At 32.8% G+C, this 11,622-nt stretch overlaps 2 protein-coding genes across 4 annotated transcripts in view; one reads left to right on the forward strand and one right to left on the reverse strand.

The window, feature by feature from the left end:
• LOC125846300 (autophagy-related protein 8C-like) overlaps positions 1-11,622 on the forward strand; it is a 139,088-nt gene that overhangs the window by 5,923 nt on the left and 121,543 nt on the right. The window lies entirely within an intron of this gene.
• The window catches only part of LOC125846286 (protein DETOXIFICATION 40-like), a 5,197-nt gene continuing 3,819 nt past the window's right edge, over positions 10,245-11,622 (reverse strand). The window contains exons 5-7 of one of the 3 annotated variants that reach the window (XM_049525665.1): positions 11,478-11,596; positions 11,194-11,280; positions 10,245-10,400 (exon numbers count right to left, since the gene is read on the reverse strand). In XM_049525665.1, the coding sequence (XP_049381622.1) occupies positions 10,329-10,400; positions 11,194-11,280; positions 11,478-11,596 (278 nt within the window). In that variant the 3' untranslated portion in view covers positions 10,245-10,328. The remainder of the gene's footprint in view (positions 10,401-11,193; positions 11,281-11,477; positions 11,597-11,622) is intronic. The other 2 variants (XM_049525666.1, XM_049525667.1) reach the window with 2 other exon arrangements.

The raw sequence follows: 11,622 nt of genomic DNA on the forward strand, positions 1-11,622 counted from the left end.
ATTATTATTATAATTAATATAATAATAATAATTATTACTATTATTATTATTAGAGGGTAGTTTTGTCATTAGTTAATCTAATGCATGCATTAAAACCATTGCATTGCTAATACCTAGAAATCCATGGTATTAGCAATACACACTTTAATACACAATAGAGTGTATAACTAATGCAAGCATTAGTTATACATAGGTTGGAAAAGAGTACCAAATAAGGTACTAGTAATACACAATGCTAATACATGCGTTATTTTTCCTAATACACTCTACCAAACGACCCCTTAATCAAATCCAAATTAAAGGAGCAAAAATGGACTGTATTATTTATTACAGAGGCGGAGCCAATATTAGGAGTTTGGGGGTTCTAAATCAATTTTGTTTGGGGGTTCACATGTTAATATACATATATTTATTTAATTTTCTAATACAAATATATGATCTACGAAAAAGCTAATGGGTTCGTCCGAACCCATGAACCCCACCTAGCTCCGCCTCGGACGGTATAGGAGTGGGGAAAAGGTAAAAAAAAAAAGTCATAAGATCGATTAATGTCAATAATTCATTGTTGCACAAAGTATCAAACGTCCATTCCCAAGTAGTGCATCTACATAAAATCTTTTCGACTTTTTTTTAAACTATATTTGGTGTTCATTTTTTATTATTTTTTACTATATATAATTGGTGTTTTACCCCTTTTTTACTACTCAATTCTTTTTTGTAGTGTATTAATATGTAAAATTATACAAATTTCCCTTATTTTAATACTTGGGATTGAAAAGGGAAAAAAGTTAATAACGCAATCCTCAATCAGCTGCCTAATTAAAGAATGACAAACTAAGGTTCTATAATATTATTTGATTAAAAAGAAAACTTGTTAAGAATATTCATCATGGGATCTGAGTCATAAATATCTATCTTAAGCCTGAATTATTTGTATTTGGGTCATTGTCTCATGCTAAAGCCTCACGAGATAAAGCAAAATAATTAAGTAATTAATAATTGCAGATAACATCTTTTGGAAAATAAATACTATACTATTACACATTATCAAATGAAGTAACATATCAGATGCTCCCTAAGGCGTCCACGACGAAAATATAATTTCCTTTTAATTTGCCCCAAAAATAATATCTCTTTATAATTAAGACCAAAAAATAGTCAAATGCACCTTAAAGTAGTGGAGTCTGAACTACTTTAAAATGAAATAAATAATCTCTTTTAAGTGTTGTGTTGTTGAATTAACACGTCTCGTTTTACTTTTTAATTTCTTTTTTCTTTGTTTCTTATTATTTATCTATACATCTATATTTCTCCATCATTATTATTATTGACGCCTTATCAATAAATAATTGATATAAAAATTGTCAATAATAAATGCATTTTATGAACTTTTTTTTTTTTGAATTGTGATTGGTGGCTCTAAAAACTCAGCCATCGTTTCTCATAAATTGCTTTGTTTTTTTTTTCCACTTAATATAACCCCACCCTCCTGCAAATGTTTGTGGAGAGGAAAGGGACTGTGTGGAGATATAATTCAAGAAAATATTTTGGCCCCCCCAAAAAAAGAAAAAGAAACAACTTTCCAAGAAAACATTTTGATTGATCCAATGGACTGCCCAATGAAACGTTCACGTCTTTTTTGGTTTCTCACGCAGTTTCATCTATTGCACCATATTATGTTAGCCAATTAATTGGCCAAGCAGCATTTATACATCTCAATGGGACTTCCATAATCAGATTGTTTTATTTCTCAATATTTAGTACTTGTTTTTACAAAACCAAAGTGAAAAAGATTGAAAATAAATCATTCACAAATCTTCAATCTTTTTCATACACGTTTTTATAGGTTTAACAATGATGAGTATGGGGGCATCTCGTAAGATTTAGTTGATAAATAACACTTAAAAATCTTATATATGGTCCCTTGAGTAGTTGAGTTGGAATCAATGCTCCTAATATATGGTACTTTTAGTTTTATTACCTACCACAATTGGCCATAATGAATGAATGCAGAGATCCCACACTCCTCTATTATATTTGCCAATTTTGCTTGTTATGTGTACCGCAATACTTGAATTCTTTGAGCCATTGCTTTTCCAAATCTAGTCGATTATTTTACTATTGGTTGATGAAATTGGAAGGATACAAAAATCCAAAAAATAGTCTACTAAGATGTCAACACATTTCTTAATGATTTCTGACATTCTCTTATCATGACTATTCAAAATTTAAAAAAACATATTATTCCTATATAATTTAGACTACAAATCCAATTATGACATCAATTGAATAAATAAATTATGAGTAATTGAGAAGATTATCTTTGGGTAAGAAGCTTTACAACCAAGAAAACTACATTGGATGAGATTATCTTTGCTATCAGATACACTAAAATAATAGGAAGAGAGGCAAACGAGATGGAGAGGGAGATAGTTATGTATCTCAGACTCTTATTTGGTATAATTTACATGTATTTGGGATACCAGCACTACACCATTTTAGGCCTACGGCCACCCCAGTAAAGTGTTGCCTAAACTAGCAAAAAGTGTGGCCTTAGGCAACACTTTTCAAATGTCGCCATCACAACTACACTTATAAAGCGTAGCCAAAGAGGTATAAGGGCACGCTTTGTAGTGATATATTAGCAACACCTTTTTTTAATTATACTACACTTAANTAAGCAACGCTTTTTAGGGGTGGCCTAAACAAGCGTAACCTTTGACATTAGGCAACACTTTTCAAATGTCGCCATCACAGCTACACTTATAAAGCGTAGCCAAAGAGGTATAAGGGCACGCTTTGTAGTGATATATTAGCAACACCTTTTTTTAATTATACTACACTTAAAAGCGTTGCCTTTGCTTTGTTATTGATCACACTTAATAAGTGTTGCCTTTTATATCTCATCTAGAGCAACAATTATAAAGTGTAACTTTTCTTATGTACAAGATAACATTGGACGTCCTACAACAACACTTCTGAAGTGTGGCAATGTTGTGTAGAATTTTGTAGCCACAATTTTCTATTTTTAAGAATAATAATTTTTATTTGCATATATTCAATAATCACATAATTAAATATACGAGGCCGACCCCCAAGTTTTTTCTAATGGATCCGCAATTACATTAAAGTTCCCCCTACTAGCCACGGGAAGTTAATGCAAGTCGATAGGTCCTTCAATCATCGAGTACACTATCGACTTCCCACACTTATCATGACAACATCACCGATCTTTGGCGCTTATGGGGGGCCCTATTTGACCTAAAGCACAAAATTAACTAATAATTAAATCAAAGCTATATATTTCAAATAAACTTCAAGAAACATGTGCTGTACAACCAATACTTAGAAAGTGATTGCTTAAAGATCTCTACTATCAATAAATTCCATAAAACCAAATGCATTCAAACATATATGACAATAGTACTACAAAAACTCTTCATCGTTCACTACAATAGATTGAGTTTACTTCTGGCCACAATTCAAATTCAATTACCGTCATTTTCCTGCACATTCAAAATAAAATTATAAATTAGTGAAATAAATCATGTATTTAATATGCTTAAATTCACAGCAAGCCAAACCAATTCATAACAATAAAGATGTGGAAGTGCATAATTGGAGAGTATTCACTGTAAGCCAACCAATTCAAAAGTGGACTCCTACTTTTAGGCCTGAGGAGGAAACACCTATAGTCAACTTTATTTTTAATCTATTTTCTAGACTTAGGTACAACTTATAGTTGTGTTACGGTTTGGGTAAATGATAGAGTTGAAATTATACCAAATGATCAAGGAAATAGAACAACACCTTCTGAAATTGCCTTTACTGATATTGAACATTTGATTGGTGATGTAGCTAAGAATCAAGTATAAGCGAACAGATTTCCAAAGAATGCAGAGACATTAAAACTGTTCAGGTTTCCAAAAAAGCACATAAATTGTTAGATACATTTTTCTAACTATAATTCAAGTCAAGTCCCCTAAGTCCATGAAGGAAATGAATCTTAATTACAAGCCATCAATTTAGAAGTCCAAAACAACAGTTTATAACCTAACAACAGACCAACATTCTAGCACCCAATGCTAGACATATTGTTCAATGTTTTTCATTCATAAGCTAAGCATAATGAGAATTCTGAACAGTGAAAAAGCCTAGGTATTCGATCATGCCATTAATGCACTAATTAATTATCAGACATTCCAGGATGTCCAAAACCTACGTGATCCTAGTAGCAACTTTTGGCTAACTACGTACAGGAATGATACAAAATGTCAAATTCCTACATTCATGTTCCCTTGTTCTCACAAGTCCTTAAAACAGAATTTTCACAGAGTATTACTTTGCTATGCTACTTTCATTCAAAACAACTTCTAAGACTGAATAGGGAGCCAGACTTCAATAACAAACTCGACACAAAATGTTACTCCAGTTGTTTTATCAGATTATCACCAACGTCATAAGCAAGTGCAGAGGAACAACAAAATTATAGCAATACTTAAAAATCTTCTGAGAATCGGAATTCATCAATCCTAAAGATTTAATAAAAGCAAGTAGAATGTTGCCTTATTTCTTACTATTAAAAAACAAATCGACTATGGTTCTCCGCAGTATACCGAGAACCGAAATTCATCAATAGTGAAGATATAAAAAATTTAAGGATTTAGCATCATCTTCTAATCAACTATTAGTAACATGACTAAAATCTCGATTTCTCAATCTTATAGTTCAATATTTGGAAGGACTAAGTGGAGCGGAGGAGAGTGTACAGGCAAAAAGAAGGAAAATACAGAACGAGTGTATGTTAAGATATTTTTTCTCATTTTGAAAATTTGGTAGTAGCTCATATTAGGTGTAGTGCAGATCATAGAAGCCACCAATCCGGCAGCCTATTTGGAACCTATCATTTATTTTCTTTCTCTGCCAGTAAGGATATCAACTTTTTCCCTAGTAAAGACGAGTTCTTCTGTGAGAAGCATCTTCCCCAAAATCTTCCACTTAACCTGGAGTGGACCCTCCAAGCTTTTCTATCAATGTAGTGAGCATATCTACTACCATAACATTTTATATTCTTACAAAGGCTCATAATTGACAAGTCGAGATAAACAAACATTCCATGCTTTCAAATTGATTAGCGTGATTGACTCATCCACATATGCAGCAGGAGGTAATCAACTAGTTGAGTTGAAAACTTATGTGCGCAAAATATTACTAAACTCCAAACTTGAGTGGTTTTAAGAATTTATCAAATGCAGGTGTCCTCTGTTTATATCAAAATTAATAATTTTAGTACTCAGGAACATATCCAACCCAATAATGGAAAACTTAACACACATGTGCAATTAAAGAAGTAGTAAAAATACTTTCTATACAAGTTGTGATAAGCATCACAAGCTTGACCTGAAAAGATAAGCGTTTCATATACACCTGAATATGATGGTCGGGTCTGATAGAGACACTTTAGAAGGACGGGTGCAGTCCCCGTAAACAAAATAAAAGGCTCCATAAATGGTGAGCACACTACAAGGCCTGCTTGTCTACTTGAGGATTCCAATCTTGCTCGTAAAATATGACCTACACCACCACAACTTGTCAAAGAGATGAAAGAAATGGATGTCCAATCAAAACAAGACATATCCATATGTTACTAACACCACTATGCAGTGGCCAAAATTAACAGGAATGACTCTTTTGTGCCATTGAAATCGAACTTAAGACAAGAGTTAAAGTATATTATCCCAATCACTTGCAAGAACTGCACCATTAAGCATTGCCAGGTCCAGAAAAATTATGACTTCCTAACAATTCTCCACCTATCATCCAGTAGGTATCAACTGGCATCACTGTGATGTATATTGTCAACAAATATGAGCTATCAACATTTTTTCCTTGATGGCATAACTCATGAGCTAAACATCTCAATTAGAACGACTAGGAAAAAAGAAACGCATCAATATCTATGAATGAAGATAATATTCTTTAACAAATTTGAGATCAAGCATTGAACTAGTTAAAGTTTGAACTTGAACTGTTAGATATTCTACCTGTGCATTACAATTTCACTCTCGCTATGATCCAAGTGTCTATATCACCTCTTTCCATATATCAAGATAAGAAAACGTTGATGAATAAACACTCCTTACTTGTAAAATATTTATTCAGAAGAAATACTTGTACAATATAAGGGTTAACCTGAGTATATAATCTTAAACCAATCCGATAATAAAAGTTCGGCCAGTAGTTGTCACTCACTGTATCAGCAGCCACAAGATTCAACCCAACTCCACCATCTCTTGTTTAAATCAAGAAAACAAATGTTGCATTTTGTTGAGCTTCAAACTTTGATCTATTATGACTAAAGCTCTTGATTGCAGCAAAGCGCTCTTCCGCACGAATTGAACCATCAAGATGCTCATAAGAATACTTCTTTAGTTCCAGATAATCTTGATAATCCTGTACAAGATTAACCTAGCAGAAGAACCATTCAACTGCAGGTTGAACTGGTCAAACATCTCTATTAGGGTTTTTGTAAAACATACCAGATTACAAACATTTACCGGGAGTATATAAATTGTTTGAGTCATCTGAGAGAAAAGAAGAACCTTATGTCCACAAGCATGAAGTTTTTGAAGAAGATGATCCAATATTAGCAATTTGCCGCTAGCCTGACCAGCACTTAATGGTTAGAAAATCATACCCATGAAAACGTCATATATGAGTCGAGTGACTGATTGTATCTCCCTTGCCAGAGCTCGTATTTGCTCCCTTAGATTCCTCAATTCCTCCAAACGATGTTGGAATTCTTGACTCTGTTTTTTCAGTTTCCTGGTTGAAGGTAAGGAAGGACTAGGAAAATCACCATATGTCATTGAAGAAGAGAGAAATATACAATGACGATGAGATTTGCAAAACAATGAACTCTTTTTTTTTAGCAAGTCTGAATTTGTTTCCTTTTTTTGTTACCCATGAAAATAAACGAGTGCCAACTACAATGTCGCATTATAAAAGTTAAAACTTAAGACCTGCACTGTTCAGTCTGTTCTCGCTTTCATGTTTTCAAACTAGCAGAGAGTAAAGTTGTCTACATGGTGCTCTTGACACTACAAGCACCCATCACCACACTTTATGGAAAATAAACTAAGGAGGTCTTGATCATACGGTCGAAGCACTATAGCATAACCTCTCAAATAATCAATCCTTGCATCTATTGGATAACAATCTAGTCACCTTACAAATAATTAGTCAGGATACAAATCGAGATGTACGAAAAAAAATATGTAAATTATCTCAATGATACGAGAAAAAAGTCAGTATATAATTATACAAAACATGAGGTAAAAGGCTGAGATACGTTTAACCCTGCACCTGCTCTGACCAACATTAGTGAACGTACAACATTTTACAAGAACGAGCTGGAGTGAGAAAACTAACCTAGTGAGTCACCATAACTGGTCCCATCTTTCAGGTTAGAACAGAACTTGAGCAACAAGTCAATTTGCAGATACTACCTGCTGAGTATCCTTCAGCATAAAGTGGTATTCTCACCCCAAGTTCCTTTAATTTGTTCACTAAATCATAAAGAAATTCAAAGGTGAGTTTGTATTGTTTGTTAAAATCCTCTCGCACACTTGGCTGGATCCTAAACCACTCTCCTAACAACTTGTGTATATGAGAACAGATGATTCTCCAAGGCACTGGATATCGCTCAAAAAACCTCAAATATTCTATCAGTAACTCAGCCTTATCTAGCTTATCGTCTTCCTTCATTCGTGCAACACCCAATCCCCCATTCAACAGTTTGATATCTAGCAAAGAGACCTAGATTCTCAAGAAGAGGATCTGTTGAAAGTACCCCATCATCACCAGTTTCTTCCAAGCAACTGTGTACATCATCGATGCGTCAACATAGAAGACGGAAAGGAAGCTCTGAGTTGTCATCCATTGGTACCACTATAAGTTTGGGCTCGCCTAACTTCTTCCAATGAGACCACGCTCTCTCTATCCGCTACTCCCCTTTCAAGTACCCATTTGGACGATTCAGAACTACGACTGTGTTTCTTCTACATTCAGAGCAAGGAATAGAGCAAGTTGTAGGGTTTAGGGTATGAGATTTTTATTTGGGGCAAAAGTACGTTTTGATTTGGGCAAAAAAATATCTCCTATTTTGATTTAGATAAAGAGTAGCTCCTATGTTAATTTGGGGCAAAATGTTTTTTAGAGTATATTTCTTTGTATAGAATTTTTCTTTTGTTAGTTCCTTTATTGACAAATTAGAAATTGGGGGGAAAGTTAAATATTTTGGAGGGAATACAATATTTTAGTGAAAATTTTGGGAAAATTATAATGCTACACTTGTAAAGTGTTGTTTTTTAAAATTATAAAAATAGCACACTTTAAAAGTGTAGTCATATGTGTAAATAGGTGTTTTCAATTATATCATAATTTGACAACGTTTATAAAATGTAGCCTATACTACTAAAGAGCACGTTTTACAAGTGTTGCCAATATTATCGTTGTCAAAAGATAATAACTAAAGCTACACTTTAAAAGTGTACCCAAAAATATTTTTGGCAACACTTCATAAGTGTTGTCTAGATTTAGTGTGGCCTTAGGACTAAAATGGTGTAGTGCAGATACATATGAGAGTGGTGAGCGCGACTTGTCTATGTATTCAAGATACATGCAAATCCACTTGGATACAATGTATTTAGAATAAATTTCACCTAATTTTGTCTCATGTATCCCGAGATACATGTATATAAATTACACCTAATTTTGTCTCATGTAACCCAAGATATTGGACATATCTAGAGACTCACCAAAATCTTATAATATTTGTAATATTGCAAACCATATTGTATCTAAGTAATTAGCTCCTAAATTAATGAAATTATTTTCTCTACCATATAACCAGATGGGCTTAATGGGCTTGTCCCATTTTTCTTTGAGAGGGGGTCGTCCAATTCACTTCATATCCTTGATGTGTTAACGATTAGAAACAAAGCCCAACCTACATTGCCCAACAGTGTACATATTGCTTAACAATGTGTTTGGTGGGAAAGGAAAATATATATTTTTACTTTCTTAGAAAAATAAAAAAATTGGTCGGTTAAAATGTTTTAAATATTTTTTTCTAAGAAAGCAAGTTTCACAAGTGAAAATGCACATATTTCACAAGTGACATTCCACACTGATAGTCTGATAGTATTATCTCCACCCCTCACTCGGACCATGACCCCCACCTCCTAACCCATCCTCACACCCTAACGTTTAAATTTCTATATTAATTAATTATGTATAAATTCTCAGGGAGTAATTTATTCATACTAATCAAACACTAAAAAAAAATAATAATAAATAAATTACATAACGTTTTCAGAAAAACATTTTCTAACATAATATTTTTGACTTAAAAATATCCTCCATACCATACATATATTGAAGCTGGAATCTTTTCTTTTTGGTGGTTTGTTAGATTGATCAAAGATTGTGTCGATTAATTGGGTATAACTCATTTATATTCTTATTACTCCAAAAGATTTTAATGGCCATCTTTCAGTGCTATGTGATCATTGGAAATTAAGTAGATGCGCATCAATATAATCTTGTCCCTTCGATTCTTCATTCTCCTTTTTCCAGTTATCAATGTTCGATTCCCTGTCAAATCTATTTTCAGGTGAGTTCGTTGCACAACTTATTTAGTGTGGTTTATATTTTTTGCGCGATTTATAAACTATATATTGTATAAGAGAGAATTTACACGTACATGTTCCAAGGATAACAAGTGTGGTTCTCCTAGGGTTCTAATGTTGAAACTTATTCCTCTTTTCTGGGCATAATCTTTTTCTTGGACACCTGGTTTACAACTTTGATCAACAATATCGATATCGGTTTATATATATGTGTGAACAAATTATATATTCAAATTAGCTGTTGTTTGAGGTGGATTCTCAAATCAAATCGAAAAAATGTTGAATTTTGTAAGTTACAACAAGCAATAGAGAACCTAATTATACATATGTTATTTATTATTAGTGATTATAAACAAGTACAGTAATAATTAAGGCCAACGGAAACAGCCGTAATTAATCGAAAGAAAGCTTTTATAAAACCAATGCCTGAAGTTGTATATCTACGATACATGTATTATAATTCACTCCCTCTATCGATCTTTACTTGTATAATTATCATTTTATTTATTATTTCTTAAGGAACGCGTCAAGTTCAAATATGTACTAGTAAAAATGGATGAAGGGAGTAGAACTTGCATGAATATCAATTGGAAAAAAAAGAAGAAAATCCGGTAATGTATTCGTATGGGTTTTTTCTCATGATTCATTTAATAATGGTTTTTTAGTGCTGTTTTGCCACTTAACTAATCGATTTTTCGCTTTCTCCACCTGAAAAAAAAAAGGATTGCTCAGTTATGCAGTATTAATAGAAATTGAGCTAAAACATAAAAAGGAAAACAAAATGAGGCTGATTTTAACAGAAAACTATTCAATGTTCTAAACATTAAGGGATAAGGGTCTGAAAAATATCCTAACTTTGGTCGGATTTGTTGTTGCGATACTAAACTTTCATGAGGACCTATTACCTCTCTAGACTAGTTAATACCGTATTTTTTATCCCCTGAACTATTTAATAGTGTATTTTAAAGGTATATATGTGCCCACGTGGACTCATTACTATTTATAATTTTGCATTATTTTTTATGTCCACGTGGGCAATTATATATGTTTAAAATACGGTATTAAATAGTCTAGGAAGGTAATAGGTCCTCATGAAAGTTTAGTATCGCGACAGCAAATTCAACCAAAGTTGAGATATTTTTCAGACCCTTATCCCAAACATTAATAAATGACTCCAAACATTTAATTTTATAAGTAAATTTTAAAAAATCAATTTCTTAATAACTTTAAGAATAAAACTTGCATACATTTAAATTACAGTAATTCATAATAAAATCAAACTTTTACCACAACAATATTCAGAAGATACTTGAAGTAAAAGGGAACACCGGCCTTAATTGCCTAATAATTTTATACTAGTATTTCTTTTCTGTATGAAATGTTGTATATTATTAATTAATAAGTATTAAGTATTTGAATTTTTTTTGTTTCGAGAATGTTAACTTCATCAAATATCTTAAGTTTGAATCTCAAATAAAAAAAAGTCTTGTGGAAAACGCACCTCTTCTTCCCAATTGGTTGTACAAGTGGCCCATACTAAGATAAGAGTTTGCATTGCTGTTCCACCAAACATGCCCAGCCATAATCCCTACATATTTGCCCAAGTTAATTAAACAAATTTGTTTTAATTTCAAGAATGGAAACTAAATTCTGAATAACCTTTTATTCATTTGTCCACGTTTTTTCAAATGATTTTACGAAATAAGCGAATATTGAATATCAGATAAATAAAATATTTCTACGAAAACAAAAAAAAAGGTATAGTGAGGAGAAGAATAGACATACCTTAGCTTCGAGTTTGAAGTGAAACCCAAGAAGAGCACCCAATGGAATACCAACTACGTAGTAACATCCCACGTTAACGTATGCCACAAAACCTTGCCATCCACACCCAACAGCCACCCCTTCGATATGAAAATATTTTGTTTAG

This window comes from Solanum stenotomum, chromosome 12, assembly GCF_019186545.1.
Source record: "Solanum stenotomum isolate F172 chromosome 12, ASM1918654v1, whole genome shotgun sequence".
NCBI lineage: Eukaryota > Viridiplantae > Streptophyta > Magnoliopsida > Solanales > Solanaceae > Solanum > Solanum stenotomum.